Source organism: Mus pahari, chromosome 3, assembly GCF_900095145.1.
Source record: "Mus pahari chromosome 3, PAHARI_EIJ_v1.1, whole genome shotgun sequence".
Taxonomy (NCBI): Eukaryota; Metazoa; Chordata; class Mammalia; order Rodentia; family Muridae; genus Mus; species Mus pahari.
In genome coordinates, this window is record NC_034592.1 from 12,831,638 (window position 1) to 12,852,973 (window position 21,336).

The 21,336-nt window shown below is 50.2% G+C and overlaps 2 protein-coding genes across 2 annotated transcripts; both read left to right on the top strand.

Moving 5' to 3' along the window:
* Positions 1 to 7,585: 7,585 nt before the first annotated feature.
* Lcn6 (lipocalin 6) lies at positions 7,586 to 12,822 on the top strand. The gene is made up of 7 exons (XM_021195006.1): positions 7,586 to 7,702; positions 7,878 to 8,017; positions 11,244 to 11,314; positions 11,929 to 12,039; positions 12,159 to 12,260; positions 12,474 to 12,499; positions 12,676 to 12,822. The coding sequence occupies exons 1-7, from the start codon at positions 7,610 to 7,612 to the stop codon at positions 12,676 to 12,678; spliced, it is 546 nt and encodes a 181-aa protein (XP_021050665.1). The 5' UTR covers positions 7,586 to 7,609; the 3' UTR covers positions 12,679 to 12,822.
* Positions 12,823 to 13,944: 1,122 nt separating this feature from the next.
* Lcn10 (lipocalin 10) lies at positions 13,945 to 17,381 on the top strand. Its single transcript, XM_021194939.1, has 6 exons — positions 13,945 to 14,100; positions 14,753 to 14,892; positions 15,268 to 15,338; positions 15,671 to 15,778; positions 16,405 to 16,503; positions 16,871 to 17,381. Exons 1-6 carry the CDS (start codon positions 13,999 to 14,001, stop codon positions 16,897 to 16,899), a joined length of 549 nt encoding a protein of 182 aa, XP_021050598.1. The 5' UTR covers positions 13,945 to 13,998; the 3' UTR covers positions 16,900 to 17,381.
* The last annotated feature ends 3,955 nt before the right edge of the window (positions 17,382 to 21,336 follow it).

A 21,336-nucleotide genomic window follows, 5' to 3' on the forward strand; every position in this document is an offset into this window, starting at 1 on the left:
TAGCTGTCTTCAGACACTCCAGAAGAGGGAGTCAGATCTCATTACCGATGGTTGTGAGCCACCATGTGGTTGCTGGGATTTGAACTCAGGACCTATAGAAGAGCAGTCAGTGCTCTTAACTGCTGAGCCATCTCTCCAGCCCAGTATTTACCTAAGATATTTTCCTAACTGTGTTGCATTCAAATCTCCAGCCATTGTTTCCTTGGCCTTCCTGGGTGTGGCTGCCTCTAGTCCCCTGATCCGCCCCTCCCATCCAGCTCTGTGCCTTCTGCCCAGCTGCACCTGAGTTCTCATCACTGTGTTCCTTGCTCTATGGCCTAAAGCCACTGCTTTCTGCTTATCCTGGACTTCCCCCGTTGCTGCTGCCACCAGAAGGCAGGAAGGACAGGGATATGGGGTGATCTGAGCACCAGCTCCTCTGGACACATGGGTTTTACTTGCAGAATAAGGCAACTGGAAGCTTCCTTTCTGGGAGTAGTAGCTCCTGCAATGGAACAGTGTTGTGGGGTGATGGAGAGCCAGCCCTACTAGAGTGGAGAGATGTTACTAAACCCAGACATCTGAGTGAGACGTCACAGTGGTCCACAAAAGGAAAACTCCACACCCCTCACCTGCCTCTAACCCTGAACCAAGTGCTAGAGAAACCTCAGAGGAGGCAACCAGAGGTGAAGTTCTGACACGCCAAGGGTACTGGGGGGCACTGTGCTCTCCCTCAGAGCTTCTGGTCCACACCCACACCAAGTCCCAGAGTTTAGCCTGTGACCGGACTCCGTACTACTGCTCTGACTCATAGCAGGTGCTCTACTGTGGACTCCAGCCACAAGTAAATCATTGCACAGGGTTGGGGCTTGGTCTCAAGTTATGGGCCAGCAAGTTCATATTCAGGGCTGGGGACGTGGCTCAGTCAGTAAAATGCTTCCCATGCAAACATTCAGATCTGGCTCTAACCCCCTTTAACCCATGCTGGGGAGTTGGACACAGTAGGATCCCTGGGCCTTGTTGGCCAATCTATTTAGTCAAGTTATTGGACTTTCAGTTCAGTTAGAATCCTTGTATCAAGAGATAAGGTGGATACTGAATGAGGAAGATGTGTGTTGTTGATCTTTGGCCTCCATATGAATGTACACACATGTACACAATAACTCACACATGCTCATACATAAACATAAGAAAGTCCACTTTCACAGGGTGGTGGTGGCGGCACACGCCTTTAATCCTAGCACTTGGGAGGCAGAGGTGGGTGGATTTCTGAGTTCAAGGTCAGCCTGGTCTACAAAGTGAGTTCCAGGGCTATACAGAGAAACCCTGTCTCAAAAAGAAAGAAAGAAAGAAAGAAAGAAAGAAAGAAAGAAAGAAAGAAAGAAAGAAAGAAAGAAAGAAAGTCCACTTTCAGGTTAGGGCTCTCTCCCTGGCTGATGGACATGGACGTGGGGGAGAGAGAACTCTGTATCATCAGTCTTCCTGTTCCCACATTAACTCCCGTGCCAAGAGTCTCAGTGACTGGCTCCACTGGAACCTCACCTCCCAGATGTCCTAACACGATGGCAGGAGGGTCAGAACTGGACTCCACTGTTGAACCTTAGTTACTAATAAAGCTGTCTTGCAGAGCGTCAGATGCAGGGTTTTTACTCTCCAGTTGTTTCCAGTAGGGCTTTTATTTATTTTTAGATTTTATTTATTTTTAGATTTTTATGTGTACGGTGTTTTGCTTGCATGTATATCTGTGCACCACGTGCATGCAGTGCCCAAGGAGGCCAGAAGAGGGCATGGGATCCCCTGGAACTGGAGTCACAGTTGGTTATGGGCTACTACGTGGTTGTTGCAACTGAACCTGGGTTCTTAGGAAGAGCTGCTAATGCTGTTAACCACTGAGCCCTCTCTCCAGTTGTTGACTATAGGTAGAGATGTTATAATGCATTATTCATAGAATAGTTACTCCATACACAAATGGAAAAGTAGGATCTATGGGGAAAAAAAGGGAGTGGTTAGTAAAGTCTGGTTCTGAGAAGAACCAAAGTTGGATTCAGAACAGGAAGATCTGATGAAGCGATATGAGCAGGTTAAAGGAAAAGGGGAAACCACGGCACAGTCAAAAGAAAGGATTTCTGAATAAATGAACAAATAACCTGTAAGCAGAGAGAGGAGTGAGTGCAACGCAGGACTTGAACAAAGATCTACAAGGAAACCTCAGAGCTGAATGGTCACCGGATGGACAGATGGACATCAGTGTCCCAGTCTGAGGGAGAGAGGGATGAGGTTATTTCAGAGGTCCCCTGGGTGAGAGCTGGCCAAGTTCTTTAGACACATCAATGAGCAACCCTGTCTCAAAAACAAAAGCAGATGATGATTGAATCACCCGATGTCAACTTGTGCCCTCTGTACGCATGCACATACAAAGCAGTCGTCAAACAGAAGAGTAGGAGATGTGTAGAAACATTTGAATCAGCAGTGTCTGAGTCAGTTACTTCTCTCACTGTGACCAAATACCTGACCAAGACAAGCAAACAAAACAAAGAACCAACCAAAGGGAAAAAACCCGACTTATGTTAACTCCTGACCTGAGAGGGCCCTGTCTGAGACATACAAGACAAAGCATGGGCAGAGCTCACGGTGGGCAGTGAGAGCAGGCAGCTGGAACTCACTGTGGGATGCCAGCAATGGCTTCTTCCTTTCCTTCTTTGTATTCAGTCCATGAGACCCTAGTGTGATGACCTACAGTTAAAGCAGGACTTTCCTCTTCAGTTAAACCTCTGTGGAACACATCCCAGAGGTGTGCCTTACCAAGGAATTCATTAATCTAGTTATGTTGACAAAGTTAGTCACCACAGTATCCTAAAGTTTAGAATAATACCAAATTATAAATCTTATATAGATAAAAATATAAAAATATTTTATAAAGTTATAAAATATCAAGTTACTCCTAAACTTGATAAAAACATTAATTTAGAGACTCCCAACATTTAGAGAAAATGAACAGAATAAAGAAACAAACATGAAATCACGTGCAGGGGTATCTCATTCTGCATGGATTCTGCCACTGCTTTGGAGGCAATAGCAGAAGTCAAGAACATGCAGCGAACACGATGCAGATGTCTTACCTCCCATGCAGGCAGGACAACTCAGAACTGAGAATCTCTAATAAGTCATCCAAATTTAAGAATGTGTGGACTTGGCCAGTAAGATGGATCAGTGGGTCAAAGTGCTTGTTGCAAAAGCTTGATGACCTGAATTTGGTCCCCAGCAGCCCCAGTGGAAGGTGTAGGGAACAGTATTAGCTCAGGATATCCCAAGATCAAGTTCTTAGCACAAAGGAGATTTATTTGCCCCAGAGGGACAAAGGGCCAGAATAAGAGACAAAGACAGGAGGCAGAGGACAAGGATAAGGGAGAGGGGAGGGAAGGGGGGCTGTTGGGGGCAGGAACAAAGGACAGCCTCTAGATAGAGAGACAAATATGGCCCATAGGCAAATGACAGTTTATAAAGGTAAAATTGAAAACCCCTGTCTTAGTCAGGGTTTCTATTCCTGCACAAACATCATGACCAAGAAGCAAGTTGGGGAGGAAAGGGTTTATTCAGCTTACACTTCCACATTGTGGTTTATCACCAAGGAAGTCAAGACTGGAACTCAAGCAGGTCAGAAAGCAGGAGCTGATGCAGAGGCCATGGAGGGATGTTACTTACTGGCTTGCTTCCCCTGGCTTGCTCAGCTTGCTCTCTTATAAACCCAAGACTACCAGCCCAGAGATGGCACCACCCACAAGGGGCCCTTCCCCATTGATCACTAATTGAGAAAATGCCTTACAGCTGGATCTCATGGAGGCATTTCCTCAACTGAAGCTCCTTTCTCTGTGAGACTCCAGCTTGTGTCAAGTTGACACACAAAACCAGCCAGTACAACCTCATTTTAGTATGAGGTATTTGGGGACTGGAGAGATGGTTCAGTAGTTAAGAGCACTGACTGCTCTTCCAGAGGTCCTGAGTTCAATTCCAGTCAACCACATGGTGGCTCACAACCGTCTGTAATGGGATTTGACGCCCTCTTCTGGAGTGTCTAAAGACAACAACAGTGTACTCACATACAATAAATAATAAATCTTTTAACAACAACAAAAAAGGATGAGGTATTTGATTTTAATTGGGCATGTTAATTACCTGAGCCAAAGGGACTTTTGCTTGCTGAACTTCAATACTTTGCTAGCAACCTTGATAGTCAACCTCAGGAGGAGGAAGTGGCCAACTAAGGGAATAGACCTTAGTGACTAGCTTTAGGAGTGTAATCCAACAGTTTAACAAGGCACACGGAATGAAGGGAGAAGGGAAAGACTGCCAAAGCCGTGTCTGCCATGCTTAACCTAGCTTGACTTGGTTCATTTTGTAAGACTCCGACACTTGATCAGCGGTACTTACTTTGAGATGCCCCCGAGTGAGACACCGAGATGCAGATCGCATCGATGCAAAAGCAAGAACTTTATTTTCTGGCGCATTGGGGTCAACCTTCAATTAGTGCCTCAAGGCGAGTTACTAGAAGGCAACCCCAAATGGCTGTTACTTTTATACTTTTATTCTTTTTAGGGGCACAGGTTATGTCAGCAAGGTTACAGTTAAAGGTTATTGTCTAAGTATATTGACCTTTAAATCTATTGGCTGGCAAGCATGGCACACATTTGAATTCTACCTGGGACTTTCCAGAGGGTCAGGTGACTGTCAGTCAGTACATTGTAAGAATTTTTACTCAAGAATGATCCTTTGTGTGGAGAATGGGGGCTGAAGTGTCATGCAGTCTCCCCACTGTCACTGTGTCACTGCATTAAGGAGAGTCTGCCCACCGCAACTGACTGCACCAGGCCAGAGGCTTTGACAATGACACTGCTCACATCCAAAAGTGAAACCTAAGACAGAGAGTTACTGACAAACACTGACGAGTTGGCTCCTGTGGCCGAGGTTGGTCGTTTTCCCCTGATGGTCTAGTCGGTGGTCGATTGGGCCATCTCCTCAAATCCCAGACTAGCTTAGGGTCCCTCAACTTCACCGGTGGAGAAATACTCAGCCACCATAGCTTGTTCGGTGTGTCTCTCTCCCTCCCCTCTTCTTCCTTTCCTCTCTCCCTCCTTCCCTCCCTCCTTCCCTCCCTCCCTCCCTCCCTCCCTTCCTTCCTTCCTCCCTTTCTTACTTCCCCCCTTGCTCCCTCCTGTCCTGGTTTGTATATGCTTGACTCAGGGAGTGGCACTATTAGGAGGTGTGGCCTTGTTGGAGTGGGTGTGGTCTTGTTGGAGTAGGCATGTCACTGTGGGCGTGGGTTTTAAGACCCTCATCCTAGTTGTCTGAAAGCTACTCTGCTAGCAGCCTTTAGATGAAGCTGTAGAACTCTCAGCTCCTCCTGAACCATGCTTGCCTGGATGCTGCCATGCTCCCACTTTGATGATAATGGACTGAACCTCTGAACCTGTAAGCCAGCCCTAGTTCCCCAATTAAATGTTCTCCTTGTAAGAGTTGCCTTGGTCATGGTGTCTGTTCACAGAAGTAAAACCATAACTAAGTCTGTCTCTGTCTCTCTGTGTGTCTCTGACTCTGTCTATCTTTCTGTGTGTGTATGTGTGTGTGTGTCTGACTCTGTCTGTCTGTCTGTCTGTCTCTCTCTGTGTGTGTGTGTGTGTGTGTGTGTGTGTGTGTGTGTGTGACCCTGTTTCTGTCTCTGTCTGTCTGTCTGTCTCTCTGGATTTTTAAGACAGGGTTTCTCCATGTAGTCTTGGCTGCCCTGGACCTCTGTAGACCAGGCTCGTCTCTGGTCTCAACTCAGATCAGCCTGCTTCTGCCTCCTGAGAGATGGGATTGAGTGTGTGCCATCTGTGGCTGCCTGGCAACGCATTTCACGGCTACTGTGACTGCCTGGCAATGCATTTCGCGGCTACTGTGGCTGCAGTTTCCTCTAGGGCATAACTTTTGTAAGATGGTGAAGAAATTCAGTTACAGTGATCCACCCTGTCCCAATCTCCCTCTTTTTATGGTCTCGGAGAACTTGCAAAGGTTCCTTCGTTGCCTTTGCACCATCCTTGGAGCTGTGTTTAGGCTGCCTGGTAGGATCCCAGGTAGTGCCATAGCCTGCTTTTCCTGTCTATTTTTTTTCTGCTGCTTCTTATTCTGTTGCATATATGTTCTGGCTGGAAAATGTGTTTGAAAACGATTGACAGGAGTCAGGCAGTGGTGGCACGTGCCTTTAATCCCAGTACTTGGGAGGTAAAGACAGGCGGATCTCTGAGTTTGAGGTCAGCTGGTCTACAGAGTGAGTTCCAGGACAGCCAGGGCTTCAAACAAACAAACAAAAGACAGCATTGAGCTGAAGATTAAGATGGGAATTTTGGAACAATTATCTTCCTAAGAGGAATTTGTATTTTTCTTCTATCAGGAGTCTAGGAGGTTAGCAGTCAGGAGCCGTCCTAACCCAGGATCAAGGCTTGGCGCTGGGTTACTGAGCGAAACAGAACAAGTAGCTGACATTTACACACGTTCTGATTTATTCCTGTTCACCTTTGTCGGAGGAGTCTGTCCCCAGCAGGGACCTGGGGGCTTTATTAGATTTCCTTTCTACAGAGAATCAAGCCGTGGACACATTGTACCCGCGTGTTCCCACGGGTGGCTTGGAGCGAGGCCAGGGATGCCGGGGATGGGCGCGTGGAGGTAAAACTTAAGTTTCCGTTTGCTCTGTGGTGGGTGCTGAGTGTCCACAATCTTGTTGCTCTGCAGAAGCACTCAGAATGTCTTGATAAGGATGGAGTGAATAAGTGAGCGAGTCTCAGGGAGTGTGAGGCTAAGGTCTTGGCTGGAGGCAGAATTCCCTACCACCTCCCCAACCCCTCCAGGATGGCGAGCCAGATACATTCCACCTACGACGACTTCTGCTCTCAGCAGCTCTGATGATCTGGTGGAGGGTGGTCCAGGCAGCAGACTGCTTCCGAGGTGTCTGAGGGTCTGGCCCTTAGGTAGCTTTGACCTCACCGGAGATGCATGGAGAATGGACATAACCGGACATGGGGACAGAATGAACAGAATAGCCTGACTGCAGGGCTGGCTGCTGGAGCCAGTGGAAGGACACAGGCCAGCAAAGCACGAGGTTGTGAGAGGCAGTGTGGGCGATGATGGAGGCTTAGTGGCAGTTTTTCATGTATTTAATGACTGGGACAAAAGATGTCTGAGACAGCAGTTTCTGAACAGACAACTTGAGCTTGACCAGCCAGAACTTGGACTTGACCTGCTTGGTCAAGGACAGCACTCTGGCCTACTTGGCCTGCTGGTGAAGAACAGACTCAGCCGGGGAGAAGGTGGCAAGCTACTCCTAAACTTTCTAGGGAAGGAAGGTGTGGACAGACACGAAATTGGCACTGTACTATTGATTCGAACAGGCTCCTGGGCCTCTCTCGTCTCTGCCATTGGTTGAGCTGGGCACCAAGGCCACCACAGTTTAACAGTGCCCTCCTCCACCCTGAGTAATTTGGCTTTGAGAAAGATTGGGATGCTGTCAAGGCGGCGAGTGACCACCCACACCAGGGCACTCAGAGATATAAGCTGTTTCCTGGTTGGAGCCATCCTGCAGTGTGCCCATACCTCTGGGAGAATGAAGGTGGTCCTTCTGATTGCTGCTCTTCTTGCTTTGATCTCTATGCCCTGGTTGCAGGCAGTGTGGCTGGGAAGGCTGGACCCTAAGCAGGTAATGGCCTTTCCGGGCATCAGGTCCTAGGAGCCGGGCCCTACCTTTGAGGCCACAATGCTTTTGGGTCCCCAGGAGTCAGTGTGTAAAAGTGTGGACGGAGGGAGTTGGAGTTGTGCGACAGGGGGAGCTTTGAGGGGAGACAGCCAGGCGTCTTGGCTGATGCTTCCTCTAGCTCCTCGGGCCCTGGTATGTCCTGGCTGTGGCCTCCCGTGCGAAGGACTTCACGGTGGAGAAGGACGTGAAGAATGTGGAAGGCGTCATGGTGACTCTTGCTCCAGATAACAAACTGAGAGTTCAGTCCTTTCGGCATGGGTGAGTCGGTAACCCCTGTGCTAAGGTTCCTCAGCAGGGGCACCATCCCCGGAGGGAGGGGCTGCAGGGGTCGTCTACTTGGGTGCTCCTGGATGCATGACAGGCACCCCATGTTCCCCAGGGCACTCAGAGATATAAGCTGTTTCCTGGTTGGTCCATCCTGCAGTGTGCCCGTACCTCTGGGAGAATGAAGGTGGTCCTTCTGATTGCTGCTCTTCTTGCTTTGATCTCTATGCCCTGGTTGCAGGCAGCATGGCTGGGAAGGCTGCTCTCCAGAAATGTGCTCTCCAGAGCAGATTTCCTGTCCTTCTGGACTCCTAGGCCACTCTCTTCTTTCCCCTGAGCTCCCTAGAGTGGTATGCTCTTTGCTTCTGTTGCACTTCCTCTCCTTACTGGACTCTGGCTCACTCACCTTTTGCCAGCCTCTTGAATCTGTGTCCCTGGCCTCTATTCTCCTTTGTTCTTGATGGCTCGGCTGGCCTTGGTCTGCGTGCAGCCCCTCTGTGAGTTTTCTGGAGCCTGTGGAAGTTGGTTCATGCATTTGGTCCTCAGGGCCACCTGGTTGGTCGTAGAATCCATCTCTTCAGGAAGGAAGTCATCAAGGCTTATGCCAGCGGCCTGTGGGGTCAAGCTGTCCTTGTCTAGTGGAGTAACACACAGCAAGTCCTGGAGGACCTGGTAGGGGTGGTGGGGAAGTGGTATCTCTCTCTGTGCCTATCTCTGTTTCTTCAACTCTGTCTGTCTGTCTGTCTGTCTGTCTGTCTGTCTGTCTGTCTGTCTGTCTGTCTGTCTGTCTGTCTGTCTCTTTCTCTTTGAGACAGTTTCTCTGCATAGCCTTGGCTGTCCTGGAATTTGTTCTGTAGAACAAATTGTCTCTACTGATGATCTGACTGACCTTGGACTCAGAGGTATCCTTCCCTCTGCCTACTTCCCTCTGCCTTCCCAGTGCTGGGATTTCAGGCATTTGCTGCCACTGCCAGGCTAGGATCAATGTCTCTTAAATGTGACTCAATTGGTCTGGCAGGCTGACTGCTCAGTGAGGACCTGAGACACTGAGGCAGCATGGGGCTCAGAGAAGGTCTTTCTCTCCTCCTGAGTGGTCCCCTAAATCTGCCCAAGAAGGGGATGGCAAGGCCTCTTTCACCTATGGGTCTGAGAGGACATGGAGAAGCAGGAGTAGAGAGATCTCAGTTAAGGTGTAGCTTTTCTAAGCACCAGACCACATATCTGGCCAAGCTGCTCAACAACAGGTGGGTGTGTGGGTTCCTGTGAGGCCAGCAGAGCAAAACACTCATAGGCATCTGGGCAGGGTGGGCCTGTGCAGGGTGGGATGGGTCTCAGGAGAGTCCTCTATTCTGTTAGTTCTTTGTTTGTTGTTCTTTGAAATGTATTGGGAAGTTAATAACTGGAGTCCGTAAAGGCAGGCATCTGAGTTTGTTTCTTCCACCTTGTTTTGGTGAGCCAGTTTTGGCCAGCCAGGGCATTTGTTTTGTGACTCCTACTTTGTAGAGTACTTCGCCACCCTGTGTCATAGCGACCACTCTTGCCTCCTGCACCACCATCTCCCCAAAAGGAAAGTTTGTCTCCAGGAGGCAGCCTTTCATCACCATGGCAAAATACCCAAGATAAACAATGTCTAAGGATGGAAGGTTTACATAGGCCCATGAGTTCAAAGGTTCCAGGCCTTGGTTACCACTGACCCTGTTGCCTTGAGACTATGGTAGCTTAGTACATGTGGAAGAGGCGGCTCACTAGGAAGGAAAGAGAGAAGAAGAGAAGAAAGAGGAGGAAGAAGGGAAGAAGAGAGACATCTCAGTTTCTCCTTTAAGGACACATCTCCAGTGACCAGACTTCCTCCCACCAGGCTCTACTTGTTGCCTCCAGTACTGGCAGAAGTATCAAGTTTACACAAGGCTATGGGGACATTCCAGATCTCTACTGTAACATCCAGTCCCGCTGGATCTTCATCCCTTCCCCAGCCAACGAAACCTCCTCTATGCTTCCTGTCTCCCATCCAAGGACTGGAGACCCCTGAGAAATCTCCCTACAGAGCCTGTCCTGCTGTAATTGGTGGGCCCATGCCTCTGCCTCCCCATGCTAGCTAGCAGTGTAGGTGTAGATGGCTCACTACCCAGCACACATGCCTATCCCGGATACAAAGGACTTGAACATGTGTAGGCCTTCTATGCTTCCTTCCTAGTGAGCTCCCTTTAAATATTCTGCATATTTGTTTCTCTACAATGTTTCTTACTTGTTTTTGGGAAAGGGGAATTTAAGCAATTAATTAGTCTGTGATAAAAATTAGTTACAAATATATTTCCCACTTTGATTTTTTTGATGTTGGGGGTCTTTTTCAAAATACTTTATGTGTGTGAACATTTTGCCTGCCTGCATGTCTTTACCATGTGCATGCTGGGTGCCCAAAGGGGTCAGGAAAGGTCATCAGATCCCATGGTATTGAAGTTACAGATGGTTGTAAGCCACCGTGTCAGTACTGGGAACTGAAACTGTGACCTCTGCAAGACCAGCCAGTGAGTGCTCTTAACTGCTAAGCTCTAACTCCAGGCCCGAGGGGAACCTTTTGCTTTTACTAAATGTTTTTCATTTTTGCACTGGATGCATGCCAGCCTCTGCTTTTGAGGGTTCTGTGCGCCACGACACAGGGAGGGCCTCCTTTCTTTTTCTGATATTTCTAGAATTTGGCCTGGGCTAGAAATGTGAGGTACACTCAGGCTGCTGTGCAGCCTCACACCGCACGTTTGGGTAAATTTTCTTTGTTTTAAGTTTTCTACTCTGTCCCTTGATCTCTTTGCATACCTGGCTGTTGCTGGGGTTTCGGCTGCGCCTCCCTCTGTGTCTGCTGTGGCAGCATGTGCTGCTGGCTCTTCCTCCAGAACTTCCTCAGCATCTCCCACTGTAGGTGTCTTGCCCCCAGCCGTCTTTGAAGCCACTTGTTTTGCCCAGCAGACCTTGGACTTCTCCTGTGGTTTCTCACCTCAGAGTCTGACGCCATGGGGGACTCTGGATAGTGGCTCCTCACCTGAGCTGCAGGCTGATGTCTCTCGAGTCCTCAGCACCTGACAGTGTGGGTCCCTTGGGAAATAAAGGGAGTGGTTAGTGCTTCTCTGATCTGAGGGTGGGCACCTAGGCACCATGAAAGAGGTGAGGCCTTCCCCACTGCTGGGCCAGGTGTGACTCTGAGAGGCCCTTCTCACATCCTTCCTAGGCCAGGTGGGTGTCACCAGAGCACCGTGGAACTGCTGAAACAAGAGTCCCGATGGGTGTTTGAGAATCCCTGTGAGTCTGACAGTCCTGGGTCCCGACCATCAGTTTGCTAGCAAGGCCAGCCCCTCTGTGGATTCTCACGCTGCAGCTGATGGGGCCAGGCCTGGTGGAAAGGAGGCTACTCTGCTCCAGAGCCCTTGGCACAGCTCTGTGGGCAGCTAAAGGATCCAGCAGTCAGGACCTTGGGGTCAATCCTCAGTGGGAAAGAGGCCCCTGAACCTGAATTAAAACCTGAATTCTCCATCCCTGTGTGCCCAGATGCCTGGGGTGGGGGTGGGGGGTGGGGTCCTAGCCTCGATTCCTGAGCTCCTTTGTGGGTTCAGAAGGAAGGGTACCTGGTTAGTAGTGTTCTTCCTCCAATAGGATAGGACTGGGGGAGGGTGACCTACTTGGTCTTTAGTCACTCCAGACTGAGAGGGGACAAACATTCCATCTGTCAACTAGAAACCAATAACTTGCTGGCACAATGTAGGGGTCAGGGACCTGGGGACAGAGCTTGAGACCTCTGCTGAGGTTGGATAAGGTCTTATTTGTTCCCATCTTAATGGCCAACCCAAGTTTTACACCTTGTTGGCATGATGGTCCTGCTTCTCTTGCTACCCCTAGATCTTTCATTTGCTTTCTAGCTCTGGGTATATTGGATTATCGGGTACTGGGCACTAACTTCAAAGACTACGCTATTGTCTTCACACAGCTGGAATTTGGGGATGAGGTCTTCAACACAGTGGAGTTGTACAGTAAGTGGGGTCTGGCAAGATTGCTCACCCTGAGGTTGGCTAGGGATTGGGGTAAAGAAAGGGGCAGGGGTCACAGGCACACTCTGGTCGCCTCTCAGAGGCTGCTCCTTTGTGCCCAGGTCGGACAGAGATGGCCAGCCATGAAGCCATGCAGCTGTTCACCAAATGGAGCCGAGGTCTGGGCTTCCTGTCTCAACAGCAGGCTCAGCTGCAGAAGGACCGTGAGTGTTGCTAGTATGGGCCTCGGGGGAGCACAGGAAGCTCTGGGGCACATAAGGGCTGACCGGGGTGGTGGTGGCATTTCTCCTGCTTCCCTTGATTTGTGCCTTGTCACAGTCAGGCCTGTCTGGACAGTTTCCTCAAAAAAGGCTTGTGGGTAGGCTCTTGGGAGCTTCTAGAGCCCCATTCTCACAACTGGCTTGCTTCTTCTACAGTCACTTGTGCACACAAGATCCTCCAGGTAGGCCACCTTCCTGTGCATCACTCTCGGCTCCCCGGGGAGCAGGAGAGGGCTGGGGCTCTGGGCGGACCATCTTCAAAGCCTGTGTAGCCCATGGCTCTGCCACTGGAAAGGTGACGGGAGGTGGGGAAGATGGCTATCATGAGCTCAATCCCGACACCTGCCCCGGTTTTCAGTGAGTGCCACACCCTGCATATAGCATCACAGCATCCTGGCATCCTGGTGGAGGTGGGCAGGCACTGGCTTTGCTCAGTAGCTGGTGCTGGTTAGCCGCTCTCCTAGGCTCTTGCTTGTGTTCAAAATAAAGTGATTTCACAAGTAAACCTGCCACAATGTGTCTTCTCTGGGGCTGGGGTGGTCCCTGCGCTGTGGAAGAGGACATCGCCAGCCAGAGACAAAAGAATTTGAAGAATTCCTTTGCTAGAGTTCTTGAGCCTGAAGACAGGGCTGGTGGTTTTTCACTGGGGGCAAAATAAAAATATAGCCCCTGGAATGGCAGAGGCTGAGGGGCCTGGCTAGGCAAGAGCTGTGTTGAATAGGTCAGGACATTATTGAGGCAGCCACTGGACTTTGAGACTCCAACCATCTATGCCTTCTGAGCAGGAAGGCAACTGAGTGCCGCACAGTAGGAGAGCACAGATGGCATCCAGCAACAGCCTAGTGGGTTAGCATCCACAGGCTGCCTAGCGGGAAGACACAGAATGCACAGTTGGTCTAGTGGGGAGGTCGGTATCCATGAGCTTCCCAGCAGGGAGACACAGCCAGGGCTCTAGCACTTCTCCTCCTGCCCACGGCTTTGGCTGCTTGCTGGGAGTGGGCATGGGGGTGATGGTGGTAGCATGGAAGTCTCAAAGGCTTGAGTCTGTGCGTCCTCATTCCAAATGGGATATCAGGTCTGAAAATGGTGGAATGATGTCATCTACTAGAAAGCAACATGTGGGTAGGGTGGGGTAAGGGGGTAAAAGCTTGTGCACACATGAGCGCACCTCCCCATCTCTTCCCTGCCCCGGAAGAGCATCAGCATCCCCTCAGACTCTGTATAAAGCCTTGGGAAGGGAGCCCCAAGGTTTCCGCCTAGCTGCTACTGCTTCCCTCCCCGCTGTTCTGTGTGCACACATGCCCAAGGAGCTCATCTCAGACACTCTAGGCTTCTGCCCTTCGCCTGGGTTGTGAGAGTCGTAAGGCACCAGGCATAGGTGAGGCCTTCCAGACTGCAGTAGTGTGCAGGTGTGTGTACTTCTAGCCCTTCAGCACTGAGGGATACGAGGAGCAGCCTCCATATGGCTTCTGAGAACATCGAGGTGTCCGTCTTCAGGGGCCTCCCGGGCAGCCAATGTCTGCTGCAGTCAACAATGGCCGGGCTGAAGTTCTCAGAAGGAGGGGCACAGGCTGAAGCCACACCTCCTCCCTACCCATCGAAGCAGCCTGAGCCTGAGGACCCACCCACCCTACAACAGGGCAGATACAGTGAGGTTTAAACTGAGCTGCCCGAGCTCAGGATGAAGTTAGAGACAGCCCTGGCCATAGCCCCAGCCCTGGCTCTGGTGTCCTGGACGCAGGAGTTTCTCCCTAAGGAGGCCGAGACCCTCAACTGGAGCAAGGTAAGCCACACACACCCCTTGGTACCTTTATTAGGTGCTAGGGTTAAAGACTGTAAGGACCAACTCTACCTGTGAGACGGTCTGAGGAAATGTCCCCAGCAGGAGGGCAGAGCATGGCAGCTGTTGAGGCCGGCTGCGGCTGCATTGGTTGCCTGTCTCTCCTACCACGGCCCCAGCCCTGAACCTTCACAGACACCTCTACAAAGGAGCCAGGCTGTAGGAGGAGCAGCAAAGTGGAGAGCCAAGCACTAGATGTGTCCTGAAGCAGGACTGTGGGCATAGTGGCTAGCCTCAGTGTGAACAGCACACACAGTCACAGAGTTATTAGGAGCAAGGGATTTGCCACAGGAACGAGCTGGTGGCTAGCGGCTCAGGGGCAAATGGAAGGACTGAGCACTTGTGTGACAGGGAGGCCAAGAGGGAAGGAGCCTCTGAGGTGGGTAGGGTGGGCCCAGCCTAGGCTTCAGCCTCTGGGGTACCTGACCAGCCAAGCACCGGCTCCTCTTCAGTCTAGTCAGGGGCAGGGTAGAACACCCCTGTAGATACAGATGTGGTCCGGGTCTTGGGAATCACTTACTGGCTCTCCGTCTGGGAGCCTGGACAGGCATCATGGTGTAGCAGCTCACACGGTCCTTCCCCCATGCCTCGACAGTTTTCAGGCTTCTGGTACATTATCGCCATCGCCACAGACACCCAGGGGTTCCTACCGGCTAGAAGCAAGAGGAAGCTGGGGGCATCTCTGGTCAAGGTACACAAACCAGGCCAGCTCAGGGTGGTCATCGCCTTCAGCAGGTGAGCGGGTGTGATGTGGGCGTGGTCCTGGTACACCTTTGCAGGCTTAGCTAGAGAAGTGGAAACTGGAGTTCTGAGAGGGGATGCTGTGTTAGATGCTTCCACCACTTCTTTGTCCCCTAAAGTCCAAGGAGTGATTTGGGGAGAAATAGTGAGTGGAAGGGAGAGGGAGTTGGGAGTGAATCTCTCAGCTCTGGGCAGGCCTCTGCCCAAATGAGAAGATTCTCCTCCAAACTGGCCACCTCGCCTCTCCACCCCCCATCCCTGGGATCTAGGGACAGAGGGCAAGTAGACCGGGAGAAGTTGGCTGTGGAAGGTGACAGCCAGTGGTTAAGAAGAGCCCTCTGGCTACAGCTCACAGTATCTGTCCCCTAGGCCTCGGGGATGCCAGTCTAGGGAGGTGACTCTGAAGAAGGACAGGAAGAGACCTGTGTTCAGGAATACCCGTGAGTGGGAGTCTGGGCCACGGAAATAAGCAGGCAGACCAGACATCCAGGCTGGGGGAGCAGGCTGTCTGAGGCTGGGGGAGCAGGCTGTCTGAGGCTGGGGGAGCAGGCTGTCTGAGGCTGGGGGAGCAGGCTGGCTGAGGCTGGGGGAGCAGGCTGGCTGAGGCTGGGGGAGCAGGCTGTCTGAGGCTGGGGGAGCAGGCTGGCTGAGGTTCTAGAGTTGGCTGATTCCTTTGAATGGCCTGGCCTGGGAAGTGGGGTCAGTGAGGGCTCTGTGCTGTGGGTGGGCACGGATGGGCAGGCCTCAGGGACCACTGGAGCTTCTCTTGCAGTCAAGGGAGTAAAGGGCCTCCATGTGCTGTCCACGGACTACACGTACGCACTGGTATACCTCCGCCTGGGGCGTGCAGGCAGCAACTACAAGAGCCTGCTGCTTTTCAGTGAGTACCGTGTGTAGAGTCCTCTTTGGGTGTCAGAGCCATGATGGTGGAGTGCTTGGGGATCAGAGATGTAGAGGTGGGGAGGGTGAAGGGTTGACAAGGCTGGCAGGTAAGGCTGGCTAACCCGGAGTGGGGGCTGGTTGGTGAAGGGTGGTCTGAGAGGGGCTGTAGAAGTGGGGCTTGCTGTGAGTAGGGCTGGAGGTGGTGGCAGTGGTGTAAGTCGACTGGAGACCCTCACCAGGAGGGGTCTAGATGCAGGAGCTGCAGTATGAGACAGCCTATATGTGAGTGTTGGGGTGCTGTCCGAGAGGAGGTAGGGATGTGGGGGTGTGAGTTCTGAGCTCTGGGAAATGGAGCGTTAGGATTGGGTGACTGGATCCGATGGACAAGGGAGTGTTAGGGAAAGTACTGGGGAGGGTAGATGGAGGTGACATGGTGGGAAGGAGGGCACAAGCCTGGGCTACAGGGGGGGAATCTGTGGAAGGAGCAGAGCAGAGGAGTGTTTAGCAAGCTACAGTAGACTGTAGGGACAGAATGACAGTGAGAGGGAGCACGGAAGATCAGGATGCAGCCCTCCAAGTGTCATCCGGGGACCCCTGCTGCACCAATTCTGTCCCCAACTGCAGGCAGACAGAACATCTCTAGCTTCCTGAGTCTGCGAGAATTCCTGGACACATGCCATATTCTGCAGCTCACCAAACAGGCCACCATCCTTCCGAAAGACGGTACCACATGGCCTCAGGCTTTCATCCTCTGGCTCTCCTTCTGTCCCACGAGACAGCTGGCCCATCCAGGAGGGGTGTGTGCATGTGCATGTGTGCGCGCGCGTGGTGTGCGTGTATGTGGCCATGTGTCTGCAACATCAGCTGTGAAGGTGCCCAAATGTCTTCATTCCCTGCTGAACCTGTAGGCTTCCTGCCAGCATTGGGTGTGCAGGGCCCCAAGCAAACAGTGATGGTTCCTAGAGCATATAGACTCTATCTGACACTCAGAATAGAAGCTACATACCTTTACCCTCTTTAGAACCCAGGGCGATGGGGGCCAGGACAGGGTGGCAGCCAGGCCTCTCAGCCCCTCTGTCCTTGCCCACAGATTCCTGTGCACACACGATCCTGCCTTGACAGCCAGCCTCCTGCTTAGCCCTTTGGCTTGAGAGTCCTCCAGCCCCTGGACGTTCAGCGGCTGGCTGGCTGCAGAGCCTGAGCGTGGTTGCGGCCTTTGCATCTTCCAACCCTTCCTCTGGGCCCTGCTCATGGCTTTCTCTTTGGTCCACCTGCCCTGCAGGATCCTGGTCTTCACTGGAGGCTGAGTCTCACCACCACTTCACCCTGGGGAGACCAACACGGACTTCAGTCTCACTCTGCTCCCATTTTCTTCTTTTATTTTAGAAAGGCTTTCTTTATTTTGTGGGCTAGAGATGGCTTAGTAGTCAGTGTATTGCTGAGAACTCAATTCTATCCCCAGCACCCATATTGTGTGGCTCACGACTGCCTGTAACACCAGCTCAAGGGGATCCTACAGCCTCTTCTGGCCTTTGTGGGCACTGCACCCACATGTACAACCTGCCACACATACATAAAATTAAAAATAAAAGTCTTTTAAAAGTTTTCATTTTCATGTGTATTTTTTTGTTTATTTTTGTTTTGAGTGAGGCCCCGCTGTGTCGTCCTGGCTGGCTTGGGACTCACTACCAAGCGGGGTGGTGGTGGCTCAGGCTTTAATCCCAGCACTCGGGAGGCAGAGGCGGACAGATTTCTGTGAGTTCAAGGCCAGCCTGGTCTACAGAGTGATTTTGAAGATAGCCAGGGCTGCATAGAAAGATTCTGTCTCAAAAAACCAAAGTCTAAACCAAACCAAACCAAACCAAACCAAACCAAACCAAACCAAACCAAACCAAACCAAACCAAACCACACCAAACCTCACTATGTAAACAAGGCTAGTCTCAAATGTATAGCGATCTGCCTGCCTCTGCCACCCTAGTGCTGGAATTAAAGATGTACTCCACATGCCAAGTGCTGTCATATCATTATACTCTGCTCTTATTCATCCCTCCTCATCTTGTTTTCCAGCCCTCCCCTCCACTGGTCCCCACTTTTTGCTTTCGAGCTATGTATATTCCTATATTCCACAACCTGGATCTCTGTCTCTGTCTCTGTCTCTGTCTCTCTCTCTCTCCCTCTCTCTCAAGAATTTTAAGACTGTCAGATCCTCTGGGACAGGAGTTACAGACAGACAGACAGACAGACAGACAGACAGACAGACAGACAGACAGACAGTTGCGAACTGCCATGTGGGTGTTGGGAATTGAACCTGGGTCCTCTGGAAGAGCAGGCAGCCCTCTTAACTCCTCAGCCATCTCTCCAGCCCCTGTCGATCACTTACATTTTCATGGTCTCCTATTCTCAACACACACACACACACACACACACACACACACACACACACACACACACACACACAGAGTTTAAATCTAGACCTTGGGGCTGGGGAGATGGCTTTACTGGTTAAGAGCACTTGCTGCTCTTCCAGAGGACTCAAGTTCAAATCCCAGAAGCCATGTTGGGTGTCTCACCGCTCCAGAGGATCTGACGCCCTCTTCTGGCCACAAGGAGAGCTGCACATACATATGCACACACACAAACTTACAATAGATAATACAAATCATAAAAAAGTCTAGACTCTGCTTAAGAGGGCCAAGATGCTATATTCCCTTTCTGATTTGGTTTATTCAGCCTAATACAGTAATCTCTACTTCCATTTCTTTTGCTGCAAATGTCACTATTTCATTCTTGTTTATGGCTGAATAAAATTTTATTGTGTGTGCGTCCCATATTTGTGTACACACGCCATATTTCCTCTGTTGGTTCATCTTGATGGCATCTAGAATGGGCCTGTATCTTGGCAAATGGCACAGCAATCAACAGAGCTACGCATGCTGCTGTGTTGTGTTGACTTAGAGGCCTTCAGGTATGTCTCTAGGAGATCCCAGATGGTAGTTCTATTTTCTGTGTTTAAGAATCTCCATGCTGACTTCCACAGTGGCCGTGGTCACTCTTCTTTACCCCTGACCACTCAACCATGTTCAACTACAAGGAGCAGGGACAGCAGGAGCCCCTCATCTGGAGACCTCTGGAGCCAGCTCGCCTGGTTACTAGGTTAGCTTTCAGCTTTTCATGTTACCATCATGACCAACACCACTTGCTTTTCCCCAACATGGGTCTCTCCTCCAGTCCCTCCTCAGGTTTCCCACACCAGAGAAACTCTACCACAGGAGCTGAGCAGTCCTGTGTGTTGGTGTGTTGTAGCTGTATTGCGCTTTGAACCTACCATGTGGGTAAAAGATCCCAACAGTGCTGGCCCACAGACATCTCTCCTTTCAAGATGTGGGTCTTAGGATAGGACTCAGGTCATAAGGCTTAGCAGCAAGCCTTTTCTTTACTGAGCAGTCTCTCTCTCTCTCTCTCTCTCTCTCTCTCTCTCTCTCTCTCTCTCTCTCTCTCTCTCTCATTGGCACATAGAATGAGCAAAGTTGCAGCAAGAACCAGTTCCACAGTCCAGGAAGTTCTCCGATGTGTCTCTAGGCCTTGCTGCCTACACCCAAAGACCATGGTGATGTTCTGATGAGCACATGGCCAGTTGTTTATTCCTAATGATTGAGTGTTTGCTGGCTGGACTTTGTGAGTAGCCTTTACACACAATTAAATCACACGGTGCTTGGTCTTTTCAAATCTTCCACTGAGGTGTTGCAGAACGGAGCTGCATTTGGGGTTAGTTTGATCCCTTTGCTTAACGTGATGGTTCTCATAGGCTACCCTGTCACCTGGGGCATGAGGAGGTTTCCACACACAGCAGTGTGAATCCATCCAATGGCCCCCAAGACTGATTTCCTGGCTGCTTCTTTGCTAGTGGTTGCGTTTGCTTAAAAATTTTGGCAGAAGCATCAATGGTGGGTGATCATGTCCTTTGTGATGTGACCAATCATGTCGACTGACACAGGATTCTGTTTGTGCTATCTACAGTTTTTATTAGGTGGTTCTCATGTAAGACACTTGCTTGCTGTGTTCTTCAGTTCATTACTGTATGTGTGCTGTTTACCAGCCTTTTGGGTCCAGGACAATTACACGTGGTTGGAGCACAGAATGGCCTTCTGGCAGAAGGTTAGACATGGCTCATTAGGAGAAAGCCCATCCCATCGTTTAAGCATGGCGGGCCTTGATGATCAGAGATAGCCTATGGTTTTAGAGCTTTATTGTAGAAAGGCAGAGAGAAAGAGAGAAGGTAAAAAGAGAGAGGCCAGCCATGGCCATGTGGAGAGAGGGGGGAAAGGGAGAGAGAAAAGGAGGGCTAGAGAGTAAGAAAGGTGAGAACTTAAGAGAGTGAAGTAGCCCCTCTTATAGTGGCCTGGGCTATCTTGCTGTTGCCAGGTAACTGTGGGGTGGAGCATACCTGGCTATAGTCAGGTAACTGTGGGGGTGGAGTCTAGCCAGAATGCCAGAAGCTTGGGACATTGTCTGTGTGACTGAGTCACAGAATTATGGACAGGAATCTGATTCTGGGAACGTGGCTAGCCTTTCTGTCTCTTGTAGATTTCTCTATTGGGTCACTGGAGCAAGCCCCATTCAACCAAAATAGGTTGCCTATCAGAGTCCCACAATACAAAGGCTATAAAGATGTCATATTAGGAAATATCACCTTATGTACATTTAAAATTTTTATCAACCTATCTTGAGGATAATGATTATCGATATTTCCTATAAATCCTATTTGAGCAAGCAACCAATCTGTACTGTGCTGCTTCAGCCAAGTATCTTGATCTACACTATAAGGCTGAATAATGATATCTGGTTCTTTGCCAAAATAAGCTAGTGCCTGCTTCCTTCCAAGCATAACCATCTGGGCTGCTGCTTCATAATATGGCAGGATATTACGTTTAGGAGATATCCTTAAATGCATCCACATTAGAGGAGCCCTTTGCCACAATAATCCTGTAGGCATGTGAATTGTATTAAAAATCAACAGTTGTAAAGGCAAAGAATAATCTATATAAGTAACAAATTGTTTTTCAATAGCTCTTTCTACTTGTGGTAAGGCCAGCAATCCTTCTGAGGTTAAAGATCTAGGGAGGGTAGTTTCAGCTCTCCCTTTAAGAATATCAAATAAGGGCTGGTGAGATGGCTCAGTGGGTAAGAGCACCCGACTGCTCTTCCGAAGGTCCGGAGTTCAAATCCCAGCAACCACATGGTGGCTCATAACCATCCGTAACAAGATCTGACGCCCTCTTCTGGAGTGTCTGAAGACAGCTACAGTGTACTTATATATAATAAATAAATAAATCTTAAAAAAAAAAGACTACTGGCTGGGCAGTGGTGGCACACGTCTTTAATCCCAGCACTGGGGAGGCAGAGGCAGGTGGATTTCTGAGTTCGAGGCCAGCCTGGTCTACAGAGTGAGTTCCAGGACAGCCAGGGCTACACAGAGAAACCCTGTCTCAAAAAACCGAAAAAAAAAAAGACTACTGATCAACCCACACTGTAATATTATTAAGCCATTGAATTTT

What these genes read in the sequence shown, in the direction of transcription:
- Lcn6 (XM_021195006.1), top strand. Translation starts at nt 7,610, where the DNA reads ATGAAGGTGGTCCTTCTGATTGCTGCTCTTCTTGCTTTGATCTCTATG. An exon ending in GTTCAGTCCTTTCGGCATGG is followed by an intron (nt 8,018 to 11,243) that starts GTGAGTCGGTAA and finishes CATCCTTCCTAG; the next exon opens with GCCAGGTGGGTGTCACCAGA. An exon ending in GGCTCAGCTGCAGAAGGACC is followed by an intron (nt 12,261 to 12,473) that starts GTGAGTGTTGCT and finishes CTTCTTCTACAG; the next exon opens with TCACTTGTGCACACAAGATC.
- Lcn10 (XM_021194939.1), top strand. Translation starts at nt 13,999, where the DNA reads ATGAAGTTAGAGACAGCCCTGGCCATAGCCCCAGCCCTGGCTCTGGTG. An exon ending in GTGGTCATCGCCTTCAGCAG is followed by an intron (nt 14,893 to 15,267) that starts GTGAGCGGGTGT and finishes TCTGTCCCCTAG; the next exon opens with GCCTCGGGGATGCCAGTCTA. An exon ending in CAAGAGCCTGCTGCTTTTCA is followed by an intron (nt 15,779 to 16,404) that starts GTGAGTACCGTG and finishes CCCCAACTGCAG; the next exon opens with GCAGACAGAACATCTCTAGC.